The following is an 18,215-nucleotide window of genomic DNA, read 5'->3' as shown; positions in this document are numbered from 1 at the left end:
TGTTCTTGAGGACAATATTATGGAAATGGAAGAGGATGTAGATGAAGATGAAATGGGAGATATGATACTGTGTGAAGAGTTTGACAGAGCACTGAAAGACCTGAGTCAAAACAAGGCCCCGGGAGTAGACAACATTCCATTCGAACTACTGACGGCCTTGGGAGAGCCAGTCCTGACAAAACTCTACCATCTGGTGAGCAAGATGTATGAGACAGGCGAAATACCCTCAGACTTCAAGAAGAATATAATAATTCAAATCCCAAAGAAAGCAGGTGTTGACAGATGTAAAAATTACCGAACAATCAGTTTAATAAGTCATGGATGCAAAATACTAACGTGAATTCTTTACAGACGAATGGAAATACTGGTAGAAGCCGACATCGGGGAAGATCAGTTTGGATTCCGTAGAAATATTGGAACACGTGAGGCAATATTGACCCTACGACTTATCTTAGATGAAAGATTAAGGAAAGATAAACCTACGTTTCTAGCATTTGTAGACTTAGAGAAAGCTTTTGACAATGTTGACTGGAATACTCTCTTTCAATTTCTGAAGGTGGCAGGGGTAAAATACAAGGAGCGAAAGGCTATTTACAATTTGTACCGAAACGAGATGGCAGTTATAGGAGTCGAGGGACATGAAAGGGAATCACTGGTTGGGAAGGGAGTGAGACAGGGTTGTAGCCTATCCCCGATGTTATTCAATCTATATATTGAGCAAGCAGTGAAGTAAACAAAAGAAAAATTCGGAGTAGGTATTAAAATCCATGGAGAAGAAATAAAAACTTTGAGGTTCGCCGACGACATTGTAATTCTGTCGGAGACAGCAAAGGACTTGGAAGAGCAGTTGAACGGAATGGATAGTGTCTTGAAAGGAGGGTATAAGATGAACATCAACAAAAGAAAAACGAGGATAATGGAATGTAGTCGAATTAAGTCGGGTGATGCTGAGGGAAACAGATTAGGAAATGAGACACTTAAAGTAGTAAAAGAGTTTTGCTATTTGGGAAACAAAATAACTGATGATGGTCGAAGTAGAGAGGATATCAAATGTAGACTGGCAATGGCAAGGAAAGCGTTTCTGAAGAAGAGAAATTTGTTAACATCGAGTATAGATTTTAGTGTCAGGAAGTCGTTTCTGAAAGTATTTGTATGGAGCGTAGCCATGTATGGAAGTGAAACATGGACGATAACTAGTTTGGACAAGAAGAGAAAGAAGCTTTCGAAATGTTTTGCTGCAGAAGAATGCTGAAGATTAGATGGGTAGATCACATAACTAATGAGGAAGTATTGAATAGGATTGGGGAGAAGAGAAGTTTGTGGCACAACTTGACTAGAAGAAAGGATCGGTTGATAGGACATGTTCTGAAGCATCAAGGGATTACCAATTTAGTATTGGAGGGAAGCGTGGAGGGTAAAAATCGTAGAGGGAGACCAAGAGATGAATACACTAAACAGATTCAGAAGGATGTAGGTTGCAGTAAGTACTGGGAGATGAAGAAGCTTGCACACGATAGAGTAACATGGAGAACTGCATCAAACCAGTCTCAGGACTGAAGACCACAACAACAACAAGAAAAACATATGTATTTACACTGCATATTTGATATCAGATGGCATTAATAAGTGAAAATATATATATATAATATGTTAAGATTTTGCGTAAAATGTCAGCACCAGTTGCACTTTTTATTTTAGAAACTACTCTTTTGTGTTCCTTCAGGACTCTTGACATACCACTGGACAAATGGCCTGAGAGGCCGAAACCGCTCTTGGTTTTTAAAATAAAAGGGCAACTGGTGCTGGTATTTTATTCAGAATCAATACTATAGTTGTGGAACCTGCATAAAGAGGCTTCATATGCGGGACAAGAAATTATGTTGACTACCTTTTTCAGAAACTAACTATTATGCTAGAAGCACAGGCTTACGCAAGAAGCACTTAACTATTTCAGAATCTCAAAATATATTTCTTACGGTTCAAATTTTTATCATTATGTGCGAAAGAAGACAGCTGTCCACTCAGATTACTAACTAGATCACGCAGTAATTCTAATTGATAATTATTTTAACGTGGTGTCGAACGATAGTGCTACGTTTGATTAGCAATATGCAATAGCTAATTAAAGTGTGACATTTTTTGGTAAACCGTAATGAATATTTCAGATTTGAAACAGATATAATAAGAGCTATTTCCTCTTCTTGCCTGGTACAGCCTTAAACGTAGTGCCGACGAAGTTTCAGGAACCGGCTCGAGCGTTAACTAGAAGCGTTTCGGTGCAGTGCATCTATCTTCTTTCATTTGTTTTTAATGGGTCGTAGAAGGCAGCAGTCGTCGAGCGTAGTTAGGAGCAAGGTTGTGAAGAATAGCCATTACAGTGCACGCGTACACGTGTTGCCGGAAACGAACTTGTCTTTGGGTACTAGGAGCAGATGTGACGTCTAACGAACCGAGACTGGAGATTAGCCGACAGAAGCCTCTAAACCCATCAGCGGGTTACAGCTTGCTTTGAAGTAAAGCGATAAAGCTTTTTACGTTCGAAGCTCTCAAGATTCGAAATAACTTTAGTGCTTCAGTCTGCCAGCATCCAAAGGAAATATGTGCTTGTCAAATTCAGCGGTAAGTGCGTAAGCTCACAACACACACACACACACACACACACACACACACACACAGAGATCATAACTAATTACTCCTTCAGAGAACTAAACAGTGCAGCTTTTTCGAATCAGTTTACGAACGAAGGTGAAAATGAGGCAGCGTAACCACGTGTCTGACAAGGTCCAGCAGAAAGAAGTTACACCCGGAGAAGGGGTGGAGGTAATGACTGACCGATTCATTTAATTGTCAGTCTTAAATTTAGGTTCTCCAGGATCTTCGTATGTCATTATGGTGTAGTACTGTATTATGGACAATGAAATCCTGTTGTTCCTCCTCCGCTGTGGATTGCGGCATTGAGAAACGTTTCTAGCATGTCTCTATGAAAGTTGCCGGCCGAAGTGGCCGTGCGGTTAAACGCGCTGCAGTCTGGAACCGCAAGACCGCTACGGTCGCAGGTTCGAATCCTGCCTCGGGCATGGATGTTTGTGATGTCCTTAGGTTAGTTAGGTTTAACTAGTTCTACGTTCTAGGGGACTAATGACCTCAGCAGTTGAGTCCCATAGTGCTCAGAGCCATTTCTATGAAAGTTCTCCAGGCAAATAACAATAGAGGAAGCACATTTCGTTTCGATCCAGTACAAAACACTGGTCTGCGTTATTTTGATTGATTTTGGAAACGACGCAGGGTTCTACTGATTCTCCGAGATTTGAGTCACTGACCATGGGTCGTGACACACCCTCATCACGATTGGTGATAGTCATAAAATAAAACTCGTGTCTTTACGGTGTCATTAGGGTGCAGATTGTGTACTGCTGTGAATACGAATGGGATCCGTAACTGCTGGCAGTATACCGTCTCCACAATCCTCGTTAAACTCCAACGAAAACTGTTCAAACTTGAGGTATTATAACGCATACTACTTAAGGAAATTTACAATTCGGAGCATCAATTTCATTACGTGCTCCTTGCCTGCAAATTTATCACAAAGTAAATTTTAATGTACTAGCCAATGAATCCTGCACAAATAATCTATTAATCTTTGTAATTCTTTGATCTTTCATCGCCAAATAAAGCTTTAAATTTTTTACGCATGGTGTTGCAATGCCGCTGTATAGCAAATATGCGATGTCCGTCGATTATGTGATTGCGTAACAGATGCTAAGAATTCTTATCCTTCTCTTCGAAAAAGAACTACGATTCTCATTCCTTTTAAAGGCTTGTGATGACAGTTCGGTAGACAGCCTCTTTTTGTGCAAAAAGCCGCTGTGCTTTTGAACATCACGAGTAAAGAGCGAGGAAAACAGCGTTGTCACTACAATACTGCCGAACAGAAGAAATTCGCACCGACCGAAATATTATATACCAAATGACAGAAAACACAGTGTCGCATCGCACTGCTGAGTGAAATGTTGCGCTGTACTGAGAAATGCCGAGAAGGTCCGAGCCCTGGAGCACAGGCGTGTAGCAAACTGTGGACGCCTGACGCTTTGCACGGCGTTCCTGAGTCTGGTCTCTACGGGTTAGAGAAAGACCAAGCCATCAGAGGATGAACTTGTGGCGCGACTGAGAATGGCAAGTTACGTCATATTTAATGTGCTGTCCACATACAGAAAGTAATTTTCTTTGTTGCTGAAGTCTGCGTCCACAGCTGGGTGGTGTGTAAAAACAGCGCATTGGTAACACGCTTGATTTTTGACCTAATTCGTTTCCCGTCACATCATTGGTAGCCGGTGGGGGTTGGGGACGTCGCAGCCAGGCCTCGGGTTGTGATCTCTGCCCGCTTCGCCCTCTTGCCCTTCCCGCCACTACTCTCTATTTTTTTGTGGTCAGGCAGAGAAAAAAGTGGCCAGCGCGGCAGAATGCCATTCTAGGGGCCTGGGTTCGATTCTCGCTTGGGGACTGGATGTTATGTTGCCTTCACCATCATTTCATCCTAATCGACAAGCAAGTCTCCGAAATGGCATAGACTAAAACGACTTGCAACAGGCGACCAAGTTACCCGATGGGAGGTCCTAGCCACACGCACATTTCATTTCATATTGCTTCTTATTCCTAATTGTTTAGTTTAAGTTATATCTCAACATCGCCTTAGATGCTGTCAGTCAGTGCTACATAAAACACTGCCTTTCGCTGCTGATCCCAGCCGGTTGTCGTTACTCCACTTGGTCACTGCAGGGAACATCACAGCCGGCCGGAGTGGCCGAGCGGTTCTAGGCGTTACAGTCCCGAACCGCGCGACCGCTACGGTCGCAGGTTCGAATCCTGCCTCGGGCATGGATGTGTGTGATGTCCTTAGGTTAGTTAGGTTTAAGTAGTTCTAAGTTCTAGGGGACTGATGACCTCAGAAGTTAAGTTCCATAGTGCTCAGAGCCATTTGAATCAACCAGGGAACATCACAGCTTTTTCAACTTCCGATAGGACGCTCGCTATTCTGCTAATTAGCTAAGAAAGCGAGTTGCCGTCTCCGTTTATCATGTATATGAGTATGACGACGAACTAATGTTAATAATTGTTTCCTTATTAATATAAGAAATAAAGAAACTTTGGTGTTACGACTGACTTCATATTTTAATAGACGGAAATATATGTCATCTATCCGCAAACTTCATGGTAACGCGCGTACGTCATAACACGGAGGGGTCTCTACACAGATATCGCATTGAAAGAGAAAAAAGTATCTAAAGCAGCTACTCACTGTTGCGTTTAATCCTATACTAGATACACCCGGAACAAGGGGAATGAGCGAAAAGAAGTTTGCGTCACTCTGACGTCTGCGAGGCTGGAATCTTCTGTCGAGTAGTAGTTCTGAATCCTACACCGCAGACTTAAGCTTTCTGATTTGTCTGAGACTAAACAGAACTTCGTAGATTACGCTGGTTTTTGGGAATAATAGTGTGTGTAACTTTCTACAACACGTCGAGGGAAGTCATTCACTTACGTAGGACTTTTTTATAATCACTTTATTTCATACTGTAGCTATTAGCTAATTTCGTCCTCTTAGGTATTTTAGATCTACCTGTGTTAGTTATTTTGTAAACCCTCGTCGCCAGTTTTGTAAACACTCGTCGCTACTGCTGTGGAGGCTGTGTTGTCACTGTCGTTACGGCAGGCCGAGTTGTGAGTTCGTGAAACGGCTTAAAGTGCAGTCCACCGCTAAGACAATTTCTCCCTGCCATTATTACACAGTTATGCGCCAGGGTCAGGTAAAAGTATAGGAGAACGAAGAATATAACACAAAAAAGGCCTCATTGGCTAAGTGCAAATAATCGTAGGTAAACTTCACAATACATAGCGAATGCAGTTTACAACTGCCTGTTCACTTCTAAGAGTTCACTAAACGACGTACCCTGTCTAAGTCAGCCCTGGGCGATGATCTATAACCAAGAGGGCGAGAGCTGCTCTTCTGTCTTCCGAGTAGGCCTCTGTCCGTTGTCGTCCGATCATTGGCGAATTGTACTTGGGCGGCAATTGGGCGAGGCGAAGTCGTATCTTCATCCTCAGCACCGTCCGTGCCGCTGGCGGAACCCGTGCAAATGGCGGGTCTCTGTGGCATTGGCACCACCTCGCATCTTTGCGTCTGTGGAGCTTTTGCCCTGGCTGCGTATGGTTGGGACGACACAGCAAGTTGCGTCACAGGGAAAAATTCCAATCGTATAACGTCTTGTAATTCACACATCTCTGTACAGCAAGCTACATCTGACGACGTCTTTAATAAAGATGTCTTCGATCAAGGCAGTTACGAGTACAGTTATCTCAGGCGTGAATTCCATGTGCAAAAAGACAAAACTACGACACTTATGCAGGTTTTCTCAATGTGCCAGCATACAACACATTGAAAAACGTTAGTATCACATCTGGAACGCTGCTTGCTACTAGCCACAACCGGCACCTGGTCCGCTGCCGTTCTGTTTGCAAGACATCATGTATTAAAAATGTTCGTGTTAAATTATCATTCTAAGACTCCGCGCCTGGCGCGACACTGAGGATTCCATACCACAACTTCCGCACAGGCAGATCTGTAGCCAGAACCCCAGAACGGTCAGCCCTTAACACCATTAATAGGTAGAGAAGATTACAAATTAGCCAGCAACGCAAATGATCGGGTTCTTATCTAGCAGTTAGACTTCACCAGCATAGAAAATTTGTAAGCATTTCTACCTAATAAAGGAAGTTAATAACTTCCTGATTGCTCTTTTTATTTCAGTCCACATAAAATCATTTCGTTCACGTCAACTAACTTTAAAAAAGTAAGTAGCATCCTGACAATTCATTCACGATTCAGTTGTAGTAGAGCGTTTACATGGATGGGAGATCGACTGTGTGAGCTGAAATCCATTATCTAAACCCGGGATAGGATTGCTGTTATTTTCTATATGCTGTACATAAATGATCTGGCGGACAGGTGGCAGCCATCTGGGGTCGTTTGCTGATGATACTGTGATGTACAGCAACTTAATGAAAATGAGTCACTTTAGGACGATACAGGATGAGTTATACAAACTTTCTAGTTTGTGCGGCGAATGACAACTAGCTCTAAAATGTAGACAAATGAAAGTTAATGGGGATGAGTAAGAAAAACAAACCGGTAATGTTCGGATACAAGGTTAGCAGTGTTCTGCTTGACGCAATCACGTTTTTTAAATGGCTCTAAGCACTATGGGACTTAACATCTGAGGTCATCAGTCCTCTAGACGTTGAACTACTTAAACCTAACTAACCTAAGGACATCACACACATCCATGCCCGAGGCAGGATTCGAACCTGCGACCGTAGCAGACTCGTGGTTCCGGACTGAAGGGCCTGGAACCACTCGGCCACAGTGGCCGGCCGTTGTTTAAATATCTGGGCATAACGTTGCATAGCGATATGAAATAGAATGAGCATGTAGGGATTGTGTTACGGATTGGGACAATTTTGGGAAAGTGTGATTCGTCGGTAAAGGAGACCGCATAAAGGACGCCGGCGTGACCTGTTCTTGAGTACTGCTTAGATGTTTGGGATCCGCATCGGCTCGGATTAAAGGAAGACATCGAAGCAACTCAGAGGCGGGCTGCTAGATTTATTACTGATAAGTACGAACAATACGCTAGTGTTACTGAGATGATTTGGGAACTCAAATGGGAATCCTTGGAGGGAAGGCGACGTTCTTTTCGAGGAACTATAAGGGAAATTTAGAGAAACGGCATTCGAAGCTGACTGCAGAACGATCCTACTGCCGACGACACACATTTCGAGGGAAGACCACGAAGATGAGATACGAGAAATTATGGCTCATACGGAGGCATATAGGCAGTCGTTTTTTCCTTCGCTCTATCTGGGAGGGAATAGGGATGGAGACGACTATTAGTGGCACTGGCTACTGTCGGCCACGCGACATACGGTGGCTTGCGCAGTATATATGTAGATGTAATTGTACTTCCAGAACCGATATTGTGTTGTTTGTATTCAGAAGCAGCATTGGAAATAGTTTTTTCTTTCTTTTTTAAAAAATTCTTTATTCATAACAATGTTCACCATACAAAACAAACCCATCACCTAAATAATTAGTGAGTCCTTCAGTTTACTACAATTTCACCTGCTTCTTAATACACAGTAGTGTGTCTTATTTCTAATGGTGTTCCGAAAGGATACGCTAAACACGGTTGGCGGTGGCTTGTTTGTTGCTGTCAGAAGTAGTTTATCTTGTCGCCAAATTGAAGTAGAAACTTCCTGTGAGTTAGTATGGGCAGGATTCGAATCTGCGACCGTAGCGGTCGCGCGGTTCCAGACTGAAGCGCCTAGAACCGCTTGTCCACACACGTCGGCTCGGTAAAAGGATTCAATTATTATTTTATTCCGGTCGCCAACAATGACCATTGTTGGCAACCGGAATAAAATAATAATCCTGCCTCGGGCATGGATGTGTGTGATGTCCTTAGGTTAGTTAGGTTTAAGTGGTTCTAAGTTCTAGGGGACTGGTGACCTCAAATCCCATAGTGCTCAGAACCATTTGAACCTTTTACCGACCTCCCAATTCAGATGATACATTTGCTGAAAGGTTCAAAGAAAACTTGAGTTTGATTTCAAACACATATACCCGACTCATACGATAATAGTTGGTGATGGCTTTAATTTATCCTCAATATGTTGGCAAAAATACATGTTCAGTTCCGGAGTTACGCATAAAATATCATCCGAAATTGTGCTAAACGCATTCTCTGAAAATTATTTCGAGCAGTTAGTTCATGAGCCCACGCCAATAGTACACGGTTGTGAAAACACACTTGACCTCTTAGCAACAAATAATCCCAAGTTAATAACGAGCATCAAAACCGATTCAGGGATTAGTGAACATAGAGTTGTCGCAGCGAAATTGAACATTGCAATCCCCAAATCCTCGAAAAATAAGCGAAAAATATACCTATTCAAAAAAGCAGATAAAAATTCACTCGAAGCCTTCCTAAGAGACAATCTTCACCCATTTGAAATTAATAATACAAGTGTAGACCAGATGTGGCTTAAATTCAAAGAAATAGTATCGGCTGCAATTGAGAGATTTATACCAAATAAATTAAGAAACGACGGAGCTGATCCTCCTTGGTACAGAAAACGGGTTAGAACACTGTTGCAGAAACAACGAAACAAACATGCCAAATTTAAACAGACGCAAACTCACCAAGATTAGCGATCTTTTACAGAAGCTCGAAATTTAGCACGGACTTCAATGCGAGATACCTATAACAGTTTCCACAACGAAACTTTGTCTCGAAACCTGGCAGAAAATCCATAGAGATTCTGGTCGAATGTGAAGTATGTTAGCGGCAAGAAACAGTCAATGCCTTCTCTGCGCGATAGCAATGGCGATACTATCGAAGACAGTGCTACCAAAGCAGAGTTACTAAACACCTTCCGAAATGCCTTCACAAAAGAAGGCGAAGTAAATATTTCAGAACTCGACTCGAGAACAGCTGCCAACGTGAGTAACGTAGAAGTAAATATCCTCGGAGTAGTGAAGCAGCTTAAATCACTTAATGAAAGCACGTATTCTGGTCCAGACTGTATACCAATTAGGTTCCTTTCGGAGTATGCTGATGCAGTAGCCCTATACTTAACGGTCATATACAACCGTTCGTTCGCCGAAAGATCCATATCCAAAGACTGGAAAGTTGCACAGGTCACACCAATATTCAAGAAAGGTAGTAGGAGTAATCCACTAAATTACAGGCCCTTATCGTTAACGTCGATATTCAGCTGGATTCTAGAAGATATATTGTGTTCGAACATAACGAATTACCTCGAAGAAAATGGTCTATTGACACACCGTCAACATGGGTTTGGAAAGCATCGTTCCTGTGAAACACAGCTAGTTCTTTATTCACATGAAGTGCTGAGTGCTATTGACAAGGGATTTCAGATCGATTCCGTATTTCTGGATTTCCAGAAGGCTTTTGACACTGTACCACACAAGCAGCTCGTAGTGAAATTGCGTGCTTATGGAACATCGTCTCAGTTATGTGACTGGATTTGTGATTTCCTGTCAGAGAGGTCACAGTTCGTAGTAATTGACGGAAAGTCATCGAATAAAACAGAAGTGATTTCTGGCGTTCCCCAAAGTAGTGTTACAGGCCCTTTGCTGTTCCTTATCTATATAAACGATTTTGGAGACAATCTAAGCAGCCGTCTTCGGTTGTTTGCAGATGACGCTGTCGTTTATCGACTAATAAAATCATCAGAAGAACAAAACAAACTGCAAAACGATTTAGAAAACATATCTGAATGGTGCTAAAAGTGCAATAGTCCTTAAATAACGTAAAGTATGAAGTCATCCACATGAGTGCAAAAAGGAATTCGTTAAACTTCGGTTGCACGATAAATCAGTCTAATCAAAAAGCTGTAAATTCAAATAAATACCAAGGTATTACAATTACGAACAACTTAAACTGGAAGGAACACACAGAGGATGTTGTGGGGAAGACTAACCAAAGACTTCGTTTTATTGGCAGGACACTTAGAAAATGTAACAGACCTACTAAGGATACTGCCTACACTACGCTTGTCCGTGCTCTTTTAGAATACTGTTGCGCAGTGTGGGATTCTTACCAGGTAGGACTGACGGAGTACGTCGAAAAAGTTCAAAGAAAGGCAGCACGTTTCGTATTATCGCGAAATATGGGAGAGAGTGTCACAGAAATGATACAGGATTTGGGCTGGAAATCATTAAAAGAAAGGCTTTTTTCGTTGCGACGGAATCTTCTCACGAAATTCCAATCACCAACGTTCTCCTCCGAATGCGAAAATATTTTGTTGACACCGACCTACATAGGGAGGAACGATCACCACGATAAAATAAGGGAAATCAGAGCTTGTACAGAAAGACATAGGTGTTCATTCTTTCCACGCTCTATACGAGATTGGAATAATAGAGAATTGTGAAGGTGGTTCGATGAACTCTCTGCCAGGCACTTGAATGTGATTTGCAGTGTATCTATGTAGATGTACGTTATTGTTCTACCAGAAACTGCAAGTTCTTTCTATTATTCTACTGTACTACACACTACTGCAGCATTACAGATGTGCCAGCACAAGTATAAACCTACTTTTCTGGCCGCGCCCACAAAGTTAACCCCAAAGGGCACGCCTCTGGCACTGGGCTAGCCCTCGAAACTGTGGCAAATCGGTTTGTGGAAAACGGAGTTTAGGAGTCCGTACGAAGGTAGCGGCGTGCTTACCTGGCCTCCGGGTCGGTGGGTGAGGTGGGCTCGTCGCGGTCCCTCTGGCGGGGGTCGGCGTGCTTCCTGCGCGGTCGCACCGACAGCTTGTGCCGCGCCGCCGAGCTGTCCAGCAGCCCGCCCGTCTCGCCCACCGACAGTTCGGGGTCCAGCCGCGGCCGTCTGCAACAGATCACGCACACCGTGGTCACACTGCCACTCTCCTCTAGCCAGTCGCGCGTATACTACAAGACACTGACTGACATATAAACAGTCGATAAACGTTTGGGACAGGTAACGGCCTTGCCGCAGTGGATACACCGGTTCCCGTGAGATCACGGAAGTTGAGCGCTGTCGGCAGTTGGATGGGTGACCATCCAGGCCGCCACGCGCTGTTGCCATTTTTCGGGGTGCAGTCAGCCTCGTGATGCCAATTGAGGAGCTACTCGACCGAATAGTAGCGGCTTGGGTCAAGAATACCATCATAACGACCGGGAGAGCGGTGTGCTGAACCCACGCCCCTCCTATCCGCATCCTCCACTCAGGATGACACGGCGGTCGTGGCCTGACGACGGAGTGCTTTTGAAACCTTTGGGACAGTAAATACGCTATGCTCTGTCGCGCATATTGCACAATAATCGTCAATCTTAACTTGAGGAGGGCATTCCATACTGTCGTCTAATGAACAATATACCAATCTACGGAAAAATACACCCAATTTGTGGATGATATTGAAATCACCTTCCCAAACATTTATTTACATTATAGAAAAATTTATTATCTTTAAAACAAATATAATTGGTAAATGCTTATGCTTGCAAAAGAATCGTGTTGTTCGCAGCCAAAATATCAGTTTTTACGAAACCCTTCACATTATCTACATATTGGTACTGCATTTTACCAGAAGAAACGTTGCACAAGAGTTCACACCTTTTTAACGAACTCCCTGGTGCCACAAAAGCACTCAAGGAGTTAACCTGTTTTAAAAAATTATTACAACCGTGGCAGCAGTACCACCACTTCACTGAATACGTGAATATATAAGTAATGTATTGTTACACAACTTGCACTAGCTGATCAAAAGTATCCGACACCCCCCTGTAAAGCGGCATTGACCACCAGAGGCGTCCGCCAGTAGAAAAGGAGGCGGTCAGTGCTCTGTTGCCAATAGGGAAGCAGTAGTAGTTCAAAATGGTTCAAATGTCTCTAAGCACTATGGGACTTAACATCTGAGGTCATCAGTCCACTAGACTTAGAACTACTTAAACCTAACTAACCGAAGGACATCACGCACATCCATGCCCGAGCCAGGATTCGAACCTGCGACCGTAGCAGACTCATGGTTCCGGACTGAAGCGCCCAGTACCGCTCTACCACATTATTAATAGTAGAATGGGTTAACAGAATAACTCTGCGGCTTCGATTGGATGTCATTTGAATAACAGATGAGTTCGGAACATTTCAGCTCTACTAAAGCTGGCCAAGTAGAGCGGTGGAGATACGAAGGAAGAGGCACAGGTAAACCAAGACCAGCAGACCTTACTCACTGAATGGTACGAACCGTCGAGCATAATGGGGGATGGTTGTAAAAAATCGTGTGAAATCAACAGGAAGAGTCACCAGTGAGTTTCAATGTGCTATCAGCAGTCCGGTTAGCACAATGGTTGCGAATAGGGAGTTAATAAGAATAGGGTGCAAAGGTCGCGCAGCTCCTCATAAGCCACAGATCTCTATAGCCAGTGCTACCGACGTTTAAAATGGTGTGAAGACCGACGCCAATGAACGGTGGGTGACTGGAAAAAGTGATTTGGAATTATGAATCTCGCCATACCCTGTGGCAGTCCGATGGAATGGAAGTACGATATTGGGGTATCTTTCGAAGTTAAGAAGGCAATCCCTTATTGCGTTTAAGAAAACGCTAAACGCGGAAGGATATGAAAACATTTGACAGCATGTGTACTGCGTACAGTAGAACAGTTAGGACACAATGCTCGACTGTACCAGCATTGAAAAGGCAGTCTGTCATAAAAGCATCTGGAAGGAAATGATTTGTGGACAATAACGTTCCTAAAATGTGCTGCCCTGGCCAGAGTCCCAACCTCAGCCCATTGGAACACGTTTGGGATGAGTTACAACATCGACTTCGCTCCAAACCCCTGCGTCCAAAATAGTTACCACCTCCTCAGACATTCGGACACGTCAGTGAAAGTCTACCCACCCAGATATCATAAAGCCGAAGTGAGGACACACCATCAGCAGGTGTCCGGATACTTTTCATTACACGGTGCATTATTCTCTATGATTGATTTAGACTCAAGTTTTAAATTACATTTCAAATTTCATAGGAAGTTTTGTTGACACAGTTATTTAAGGAATTATTTAAGTAAACATAGTATGTAATTTTAATACATTGAGTTGGTTCAAAATGGCTCTAAGCACTTTGGGACTCAACATCTTAGGTCATAAGTCCCCTAGAACTTAGAACTACTTAAACCTAACTAACCTAAGGACATCACACACACCCATGCCCGAGGCAGGATTCGAACCTGCGACCGTAGCAGTCCCGCGGTTCCGGACTGCAGCGCCAGAACCGCTAGACCACCGCGGCCGGCAATACATTGAGTTGTTTAGTCTCAATGGCAAACTAGATAAGTAAGTGCAATGCACTGTCGTAGAATGATATCACTGAACTCTACTCAGAAATACTGAAACTACAATTTAATGATGTATCGTGACACGTGCAGATGTGTGCGAGGCAAGGATTCGAGCCGGAGTCCCCTGTTTGTCACTAGAAACCTATACCAAAATGTGTCTTTACACAATCTGTGTGCTACGCACCTAGCAATACCAACATTTCAAGCTATTATTTAGTTGCATTGTTAGCTACTTCCTACAGAAAATGTACTTTGTTTTGCTCCCCGATTTTTGTTTTGTTTTAGATGGACTAAACGGTAGCTGTACTGCACATATCTGGCACGCTGTGTAAAAGGTGACAAGTAAGCTACCTAGTGAGAACTGTGGATTTCTCCCGTTCATTTGTATACATAGTATTTTCTTTGTGTACGTCAGATCACGTGTATCAAACAAATTCCCTTTCAAAACCTAGATCCAAAAATTTTATGTAAAATTTAAAAGTACTTTACATGTTGATTTCATCAAATTACGTGCGTTTGTACTGCCATAGTCGTGATGGAAAGGGACTCTCCACGTATACAGTCTCTGAAAAAGCAACGTCATAAGAGAAACAATGACTGCCGCACGAAAGAAAATATAAAAAAAGGATGGGGCTATGGGCGTGGAAACGCTAAATGAAAGGCATCACTTGAAACTTTCGACTGCTGTAGCATAATCTTATCGAAAGACCACTCGAAAACCCCAGACAAATAAATCTGTCGTATGTGAATGCTGTCAGTGGCAGCAAAGCTGGTTTCAACTGTTCCTTTGCAAGGGAAAGGAGTTCTGCCTCAGTTTAAGTGTCGCATTATCGTAAAAGTGGTTGCTGTAGATATTAGTATCAACGGCTTTGAAAAAAAAGCAAAAATCGCTGAAATTGAATAAATCACCAAGCCCCATTGAATTATTGTCAGATTCTATAAAGAATTGTCATTTGAATTTGACAATATTTTAACCATAATATACTGTAGATTTCTCAAAAAAAAAAAGTTTGTCCTGTAGTTGGAGTTCTGATGTTTTTGCGTATACTAGTAGAGGATTGCATTGTGTGCATAGTTTTTATGATTTATAATAACCGCAGAGTATTACGAAGATGCTAATCCCACTTCAATGGCAAACACTGCGAGAGATGAGGTGTTCATTCAAGTGTGGTTTACTCTGTAAATTCTAAGAGCATACATTCTTAGGTCAATTAAAATATTGCCCACTTCTACATATATCTCAAGAAAAGACCAGGAAGGGAAAAATACGCAGATTCGATCTTTCCGTGGTGCGCGGAAAAATGTCTCAGGCATTTTCTATGGTTTAACATGGGGTGATTTAGCGGGCAGCCCAGAGTGCCTTAGTGTTCGTCAAACCACGAACGTGTGCGTGGAGCCCTGTAAACAATGCTGTGGTCACCTTGGAAATCGGTATTGCACACACCTTGCTTACCACGAAGATGCAGAGATAGGGCTGCACTTGGTCACCCGTAACGTTATAAAAAACGTCGTTATTCGAGTTTGCGTTAACGTGAATGAGTGGGCCCAAGTCAAGGACCGAAAAACATCCCCAGAACATCAAAGAACCACATACTGCGGGCTAAACCCGTTGGGGCTCTCGACGCATTACACTACATTGCGCTTCACGCCTCCAGTCAGCTGCTGTCAGTTACTGTGTGTTTGACCCACTGAAGTTGTGCAACCTTATGAGCCTATCTAACTAACAGCCTTTTTCCGAGGTAACCGAGACACTATCTCCAATAAGTTTCCTTTTCAGTATTCGATCGGAACTAACTGAGATTCACCTATATTCACTGACATTAGCAATTCCTGTCGGGTTTCAAACAAATTGTCATTGGCTGAACGTGACATTTGTCTCCGCTCTCTGTCGGTCAGTGTATTTTTGGAAATTTTGGAAATTGGTGGTAAGGACTGTGGGACCAAACTGCTGAGGTCATCGGTCCCTAGGCTTACGCACTACTTAAACTAACTTACGCTATGGACAACACAAACGCCCACGCCCAAGGGAGGACTCCAACCTCAGACGGGGGTAGCCGCGCGAACCGTGAAAAGACGCTCTAGACCGCACGGCTGTCCCGGGCGGCCACTGCGTAAGGTTGACAACGCGGCAGTGTATTTTTACGGCCACTGTTCTTAGGCCGTGGTATATGACTGAGAGCTGTATACTGTTCCTTGGGGCCGCCTTTGGCAGTCCGTGTTTATACACGTAGAAAGCGGGCTACTTCATTCACGGTGTGGTCATCGCCACGTCCAAACACGATAGTTCTTTTATGTCACGTATCCACGTCGACCCATCTTGCTGAAGTGAATTCAAACGACCCACTAGCACATACATACCATTTCAGTGCCACGATTTACGTCAGCGGTGGACGGCCACGTGACCACGTGGTACTAGGTGTACAATATCCACAGTGCAAGCAAGGGACCGGCGTGCTCTTTTAAGGACGCGAGTGATATTTAGTGCGGTGAGCTTACAGTGCCGTGCATCCTGTGCGAGCAGCGTGACATTTGCGCGCCGCCGCACACTATTAGCAGCGGCGCTCGCCCTGGCAGGCATTCCCCGCGGCCGCGCGGATGCCGCCGCCCTGAATCAGCCGCAGCCGGCCCCGCCGCGGCCTGGCCCACTGTGCCAGCCGCTGCGTCACCGCCTATACTCTGCGCGCCGCCGAGCACAGCTGGGCTGATACCTACCTGTACGTCACCCTCGTGTCGCAAGTGTCGATGGTAAAATCGTCCAACGGAGAATGGGCGAGTTTCGTGTCGACAATGGAGAGATGTCTATAGACGTTACAGTAACCTCTGGCGTGCCACAGCGGAGTGCTATGGGACCATTGCTTTTCACAATGTATGTAAATGACCTAGTAGATAGTGTCGGAAGTTCCGTGCCGCTTTTCGCGGATGATGCTGTAGTATACAGAGAAGTTGCAGCATTAGAAAATTGCAGCGAAATGCAGGAAGATCTGCAGCGAATAGGCACTTGGTGCAGGGAGTGGCAACTGACCCTTAACATAGATAAAGGTAATGTATTGCAAATACATAGAAAGAAGGATCCTTTATTGTATGATTATATGATAGCGGAACAAACACTGGTAGCAGTTACTTCTGTAAAATATCTGGGAGTATGCGTGCGGAACGATTTGAAGTGGAATGATCATATAAAATTAATTGTTGGTAAGGCCGGTGCCAGGTTGAGATTCATTGGGAGAGTCCTTAGAAAATGTAGTCCATCAACAAAGGAGGTGGCTTACAAAACACTCGTTCGACCTATACTTGAGTATTGCTCATCAGTATGGGATCCATACCAGGTCGGGTTGACAGAGAGAAGATCCAAAGAAGAGCGGTGCGTTTCGTCACAGGGCTATTTGGTAAGCGTGATAGCGTTAAGGAGATGTTTAGCAAACTCAAGTGGCAGACTCTGCAAGAGAGGCGCTCTGCATCGCGGTGTAGCTTGCTCTCCAGGTTTCGCGAGGGTGAGTTTCTGAATGAGGTATTTCCCGAGGAGATCACGAATGTAAAATTAGAGAGATTCGAGCGCGCACGGAGGCTTTCCGGGAGTCGTTCTTCCCGCGAACCATACGCGACTGGAACAGGAAAGGGAGGCATTGGCTGTGGCACGTAAAGTGCCCTCCGCCACACACCGTTGGGTGGCTTGCGGAGTATAAATGTAGATGTAGATGTAGACAAGTGACACGTCTGTGTTTGGCACGCCAGTATTACCGTTTGCTACATCATCACCCTTTATTGCAGTCATGAACGCTGTGTGTGCTCTTCTGTTACACCGATTGTCGATAAGTAAAACGTTTACGAGGATACGCACTGTAGTGTGCGTGCGATATAATAGTTGTAAGAGGCACCTCCGTGAACATCGATACTGCATGGCCTAAGGGGATCTGATGTGTGTTCAGACAGACCACACAGGCACCCAGTGCACATTGTCTTCTGTAGCTCAAGTATTCAGAGGAGGAACCTGACAAATGGCTGAAAAAAAAAGGATACGGAGTTTTGTAGTATCGGCTAGGAATCTGACAAATGGCTGACAAAAAAGGACACGGATTTTTGTAATATCGGCTAACTTAAGATTGCTCAAGATTATACAGGTATACTACTACGAGGAACATTTTTGTGTGACTTGCTTTTAGTTCGGGAAAAAGAGGACATTACGCAGCAACAACAAAAATTTCTAACTAATAATTCAGTTAATGAGATGAAGAATCCGAGTTGTTTCCTGTAGTTGACACTGTTTTCATTTCAT

The 18,215-nt window shown here is 43.8% G+C and overlaps 1 protein-coding gene across 1 annotated transcript in view; it reads right to left on the bottom strand.

Annotated features, from left to right (window-relative positions):
* The window catches only part of LOC126156822 (uncharacterized), a 69,749-nt gene extending 53,229 nt beyond the window's left edge, over window positions 1-16,520 (bottom strand). The window contains exons 1-2 of the mRNA XM_049916335.1: window positions 16,439-16,520; window positions 11,310-11,533 (exon numbers count right to left, since the gene is read on the bottom strand). Coding sequence (XP_049772292.1) covers window positions 11,310-11,533; window positions 16,439-16,520 — 306 coding nt within the window. The remainder of the gene's footprint in view (window positions 1-11,309; window positions 11,534-16,438) is intronic.
* Window positions 16,521-18,215: the final 1,695 nt, after the last annotated feature.

This window comes from Schistocerca cancellata, chromosome 2 (assembly GCF_023864275.1).
Source record: "Schistocerca cancellata isolate TAMUIC-IGC-003103 chromosome 2, iqSchCanc2.1, whole genome shotgun sequence".
Taxonomy (NCBI): Eukaryota; Metazoa; Arthropoda; class Insecta; order Orthoptera; family Acrididae; genus Schistocerca; species Schistocerca cancellata.
This window is presented reverse-complemented; position numbering and strand designations above follow the sequence as displayed.